Here is a 6339-nt window from a genome sequence, read left to right on the forward strand (position 1 = left end):
TGGGCTTTTCCAATCTTGCTGGAGTGGAGTCCCTAGATTCTGATGGTGTCATATTGGTCTTTCTGTTGTTGAGTGAAATCTTATTCTGTCTTCTCCCCATATCCTCTTTTAGTGGGTGCAGGTGGGGTCTCTCTATCTCCTCTTATGACCCAGTGGTGTGTGGGGGCCAGGAATTCAATGTCCACAACTCTGGATGGTCTTGACACTCCTGGTAGTCTCCTCACTAGTTCCTAGTTCCTCAGTCAGTAGGCGGAATGGAAGAGTGGGGTGCTACCAGCTTTTGGGGCGCAGGGAGCTCCTCCCTGCCTGGGCATGTTTGGTCCAATCCCGCAGGCGGAGGCGGGGGTGGGAGGGTGGGGGTGGTCAGGGTGTATGCTGTTTTGGGCTGGAGTCAGGAGCGGGCAGAGACTCACTCACCTAGTTCCTGGGTCGGTCGGCGGCGGAATATGAATATACTTTATTTCAAATTTGTTTTAACAAAGGGCAGTGAAAGAAAAATGAGGTGCTGGAGGAAATATTTGTTCTTCAGAGAACAAATGAGAAGGATCTTCATCAAGTGTATATTTTCTAAAAAATCAAATTATATTGGGCCTTCAAAGTAACTTGCTAGGTACAATTTCTTGCTATCAAATCTGACGAGTAGAGCTCTAGCCTCAGGTTGACTCATGTTGTAAAGGGAGATATATGACTCTTATATGTTATATTTTCTGTAACCCACATACATGAAATGGTACAACAATTTCTCTCTCAAATATGAAATATAGATAATGGAGAAAACAGTATCACAATCAACTCAATCAAATTTTAAGTATTGTCTAATGTTCTATATCTTAAATAACAAATGAATCTGAATTAGGAGTAAAATTTTTTATCTCTAACAAGTCCCCAAGTGATGCTGATGCATGGTTTCCATATGTTTTATTTCACTCTGCATTTCTATTAGGTTGATCAGCAACATGGAACCTGGAAACCAAACAAACATCTCCTAATTTTCTCAAATGGGAATAACCCATGATGCCACAATGGAGGCCCTCATCTTTGGACCCTTCCTCTTTACATAGCTGGTCACAATTTGGGGAAATCTGGTCATCATAATTGCTGTCAATTCTGACTCTCATCTACAAATACCCATGTACCTCTTTCTCTGCAAACTTTTATTTGCCGACATCTGCCTAAGTACAACCACCATCCAAATATGCTGAAGAACATCCACAAGTAGGACCAGACTAGCACAGCAATATCAGGAGATTGGTTGCTTGTTTTTCTGGGGGCAAGTTGACCTGCTTGAAGTCTTCAGGACAGGAGATCACAGAGTGGGCAAGCAGAAGTTGTGCCTGAGACCTCATTTCTGATATGATTTTCAATGTAAGAGTCTATTGTGTTTCAATGTAAGAGTCTATAATTTCCTCTACATTGAAATGTTCCTCCACATTAAATGGGGAGATTATTGAGGCTGTGGGAGGAAATAAAATCCCTATGTCTGGGAATCCTGAAATTTTGAATATTCAGAATAATCTTCCCAGGGGTATTGAAGCAGTGAACAGTTGCAGGGGCAATAGATCATGACTGGCCTATTCTCAGGACAGTGGAGCTTCCTGCAAAAATTGCAGTAAGATTAGGGTTGTGGCTTTCATGAATCTTCACCTGTACTGGAGTGGATATTTTTAGTATATATTTATGTGTAAATATAAGACACTTTTGCCTATAAGTAACTCATAATCCATACTCTAGTTAGTGACCACAAATAGAAACTCATTAGATGAGCAAGTTGTTTTAGTAATAATTTTGGCCTGCCATGTGGAGTTGAGTAGGTGTGTGTGTGTGTGTGTGTGTGTGTGTGTGTGTGTGTGTGTGTTACATCTACCTAGGAAAACCCACTCACAAAACACATTGTGTACGCATAATACCTAAACTATTTTCATTCATTTATTAAGAGTTTTCTTCCATATCTTATGAATTGTCATTGTCCATTAGTATTTATGTGCAGGTATTATTATTTATACTAATTTACATTTCTGTTAACATTTTTACTACTACTAATATTAAATCAAATCTGCAGTTTTCATAATTTTGAGTATGGAATGTGGTTTGGTAGATAAAATACACTATGCTATCATATACCTCATAATTAAGACAAAACTCTACAAGGAAGAGTTTAGATCCAAGGAAGTAGGATTTTGAGAAATGCATCTACAAGGTGCAAATGATTAACACTAACAGTGGTAAACTAAAAGCATGCTTAAAAGGAATACATCTATGCTTCTTCTGCTTATAATAGTATACCTGCAAAACAAGACCTACAGAAAAAACTTTCTGATACATTTGATGAATGGAATAAACTTGATGGACATTGATTCCTGAAATATATTTAGTTCTAATCCATTAATAGGAAAATTTCTGAATTATTTACATATACACAATTATAAAATATTAGATAAATATGATATGAGGCTCATTATACAAAATATCAATATGTACTTTCACCAAAGGAAAAAAATTTATGTGCTTAACAGAGAAAAATATCTGTATATTGTAGTAACAGATGTAAATTAATTAATTCTCTTTAAAATTATTCAATATCAAATTAAATGAATTTATTTGATGATATGAATATAGGAATACAATTTACAAAACTATTCAAATCAGAATATATATATATATATATATGTTGAAAATTTGTATACCTTAAATAAACTGCATATATTTCTTGTAAATATGAAAGACAAATTACACTCAGCAGTGTTTAACCAGCAAAAAAGACTATGAAATATAGTGTGTGTGTGTGTGTGTGTGTGTGTGTGTGTGTGTGTGTGTGTATAACCTTGCTGAACCTAATGGAACAATTGTATCTTAATCAAGAAATGAGACTAGCATTGATTGTGATAAATAATTGTTATGTTTGAAATTTATTTTTTTACATATCAATTTTTATTTAAGCAATTTGTTTTTCATTTTACATAGCAACCCCAGTATCCCCTCCCTCCTCTACTCCTGCCCCACACCTACCCTCCTTTCCAAGACTCATCCACACCCCAGAGGGTGTAAGACCTTCCTCAGGGCATGAACAAAGTCTGCCATATCAAGGTGAGGTAGGACCAAGCACCTTCCCCCAATATGAAGGCAGAGTAATGTATCCCACCATAGGGAATGAGCTCCAAAAAGCCAGTTTGTGTACTTGGGATAGGTCTTCATCTCAATGCCAGCAGCCCCCCGACAGATAAACTCACATTACTGTCCCCGCATTTGGGGGACTTGGTTCAGTCCCAAGCAGTTTTCCCAGTTGTCCCCCCATAGTCCATGAGCTCCCACTACCTCAGGTCAGTTGTCTCTGTGGTTTTCTCTACCCTACCATGTTCTTGACCTTACTTGTTCATATGATCCCTTCTCTCTGTCCTAAGCTGAACTCCATGTGCTCAGCCCAGTGCTTACCTATGGGTCATTGCATCTGCTTCTATCAGTTACTGGATGTAGGTTCTATGATGACAATTAGTGTAATCATTAATTTTATTAAATGGGAAGATACATTTTGACACCATCTCCTCTATTGCTGGGAGTCTTAGTTGGGGTCATCCTTGTGGATTCCTGAGAATTTCATTAGCACCATGTTTCTCCCTAACCTCTGTTAATGGCTCCCTGTACCAAGATGTCTCCTTCACTGCTCTCCCCATCCATCCCTTCCCGGATTTGGTCTTCTTGAACCTTCATGGTTCCATCCCACATACCCTCCCTTCTTCCTTGTCCCAGATTACCCAGGGTATCTTAAATATTTTCCCTCCTTGGGGCCCTCAATGTGTATCCCTCTTAGGGTCCTCCTTTTTACCTAGCATCTTTTGGGTTGTGGATGTTGTCTTCTCAGAAAATTTGGACCCAATCTACCTTAAGACCCAGCAATACCACTTTGGGCATATACCCAAAGGATGCACAATCATTCCACAAGAACATTTGCTCAACTATGATCATGGCACTATTGGTTTGTTTGTTTGTTTGTTTGTTTGTTTGTTTTTTGTTTTTTTTTGGCCAGAACCTAGATGCTCCTCAACTGAAGAGTAGATTTTTTTAAATGTGGTACATTCACAAAATGTAAATGGTAAAAAACAATGACAGTTTGAGCTGGGCTTTGGTGGCACACACCTTTAATCCCAGCACTCAGGAGGCATAAGAAGGTGGATCTCTGTGAGTTCGAGACCAGCCTGGTCTACAAGAGCTAGTTCCAGGACAGGCTCCAAAGCCACAGAGCAAACCCTGTCTCAAAAAAAAAGAGAGAGTTTGAAATTTTCAGGCAAATGGATGGAACTAGCAAAAGACATCCTGAGTGGGGTAACCCAGACCCAGTAAGACAAACACAGCATGTATTCACTTATAAGTGGATATTATTTGTAAAGCAAAGGATAACCAGGCCACAATCCATGACCCCAGTGAAATTTAAGTTTTAATTAGGAAGAGAGTTCACAAAAAATTATACAGGTTAAAAAATGAAACATGTTCTATCAGTATGACATTTACATGGAGCAAAACCATAGACTCATACATACTCAAACTACTAATTGCAATATTGAAATTTCAGTATCTATAATTGAATTAGGTCATTCTTTCTCCTCTATCTTTTTTTCTCGAATCTTATATTGTGAAACATTAATAGAATATAAACTCACCAAGATAATCTAGAGTAGTATATTAATGTGAAACTATACTTGCTTAAATAATTAAGATATAACAGATTTTCAAATCGTCCAGGTCAGATGGATAATGATATAGACATTGATGTAGGCACAACAATAATTTTTTTGTCATTCAGTAGACCCAAAGAATGTTTGTTCTTTGAGTGAAAGAGTATTTTCAGTTTCTGTCTCACAATCACATATGAATCTCATACCTGAATAATGCCCAGCCACCCCTTGACCCAAAAAGTGACCCTATCACATAAGGGAAGCCATCCTAGTGGTGAGTTTTCTCAAGGCTTCCTTCATGTCTCTGTTCCTCAAGCTATAGATAAAGGGGTTTAGCATCTGAGTGACTGTGGAATACATTACCGAAGCCACTGCTGTCTTCCTGGGAGATTCTGTAACTGCAGAGCTAATGTAAACTCCCAAACCTGTCCCATAAAACAGGGAGACAACTAACAGGTGAGAACCGCAAGTGGAAAAGGCCTTATACCGTCCTTGCCTGGTTGGAATTTTCAAAACTGAGGAGACAATTTCAGTATAAGACAGAAAAATTCCGAAGAAAGGAATACCACCAAATAGGAGAGCAGCAATATAAATCAAAATCTTATTGATAAGTGTGTCAGAGCAGGCAAGCTTTATGATCTGAGCAAGTTCACAGAAGAAGTGGGGGATTTCAATGTCTGTGCAGAAAGTCAGCTGCAGGACCGTGAGACTGAGCAGTAGTGCATTCACAACACTAATGATCAGGGAAACTAGAATTAGTAGAGTACAGAAGTGTGAATTCATGATAACTGTGTATCTCAGAGGGTGGCAAATAGCCACATAGCGGTCATAGGCCATTGCCGAAAGCAAACAATTTTCTAATCCAGCAAAAATCAAAACAAAGCAAGCCTGAGTGAGGCAGCCTGCATATGATATTCTCTGATCCTGTGTTTGGATATTCAGTAGCATCTTTGGAACTGTGGTTGAGCTTATACAAATGTCAGCCAAGGATAGGTTGGAGAGCAAAAAGTACATGGGTGTGTGGAGGCGGAAATCTGAACTGATGGTCAGGATAATGAGTAAGTTCCCAAGAAATGTGACCAGGTACATAAACAGGAATATTCCAAAAAGAATGGATTGCAATTCTGGATCATCTGAAAGGCCCAAGAGCAAGAATTCTATTGTATCTGTTTGATTTGCAAATTCCATGTTGTTTAAGAGACTTAGAGGGAAAAACAGACATAAAGACATAAATTTTTTCCAAGGATAATTCATTACAGAAAATTTTCAGCTTTAGAAGTAACTATCAATCTTGTTCTCCCTGTCATTTTCCTGTAATATCATCTATTTTTTTTCTGTTCTGTTCTTTGGCTATGTTAAAGTTATTGAATTCTTTCTCTTTTCCCTCATTGAAACACTAGATATTAATAATGTAGAACATTATGACTGACTAAAAAATCTCCAAATTCTGAGTCCAGATAACAAAATCAAATAAAATGATTATATATATTTCAAAATTGGCATACCTTATTTTAATTTTTGCCCCATTACTTTCTTAGTGTAAGCAAAATATAAAATTACTATATAAGATATTTGTGTCCTAATATATATATATATCACTGTGATTTGTTATCAATCTTAAAGTATTACAAGGATTTTCAAAAACAGAGCTTTATGTATTAAGCACAAATAT

The 6339-nt window shown here is 37.6% G+C and overlaps 1 protein-coding gene across 1 annotated transcript; it reads right to left on the reverse strand.

Annotated features, from left to right (window-relative positions):
• Window positions 1-4916: 4916 nt before the first annotated feature.
• On the reverse strand, window positions 4917-5861 carry LOC100764488 (olfactory receptor 7G2-like). Its single transcript, XM_027411641.1, has one exon. It carries the CDS (start codon window positions 5853-5855, stop codon window positions 4917-4919), a length of 939 nt encoding a protein of 312 aa, XP_027267442.1. The 5' UTR covers window positions 5856-5861.
• Window positions 5862-6339: the final 478 nt, after the last annotated feature.

The sequence above is a fragment of the Cricetulus griseus genome, chromosome 4, assembly GCF_003668045.3.
Source record: "Cricetulus griseus strain 17A/GY chromosome 4, alternate assembly CriGri-PICRH-1.0, whole genome shotgun sequence".
Taxonomy (NCBI): Eukaryota; Metazoa; Chordata; class Mammalia; order Rodentia; family Cricetidae; genus Cricetulus; species Cricetulus griseus.

Excerpts from the sequence above, each read along its gene's own strand:
- LOC100764488 (XM_027411641.1), bottom strand. The coding sequence starts at position 5,855 with ATGGAATTTGCAAATCAAACAGATACAATAGAATTCTTGCTCTTGGGC.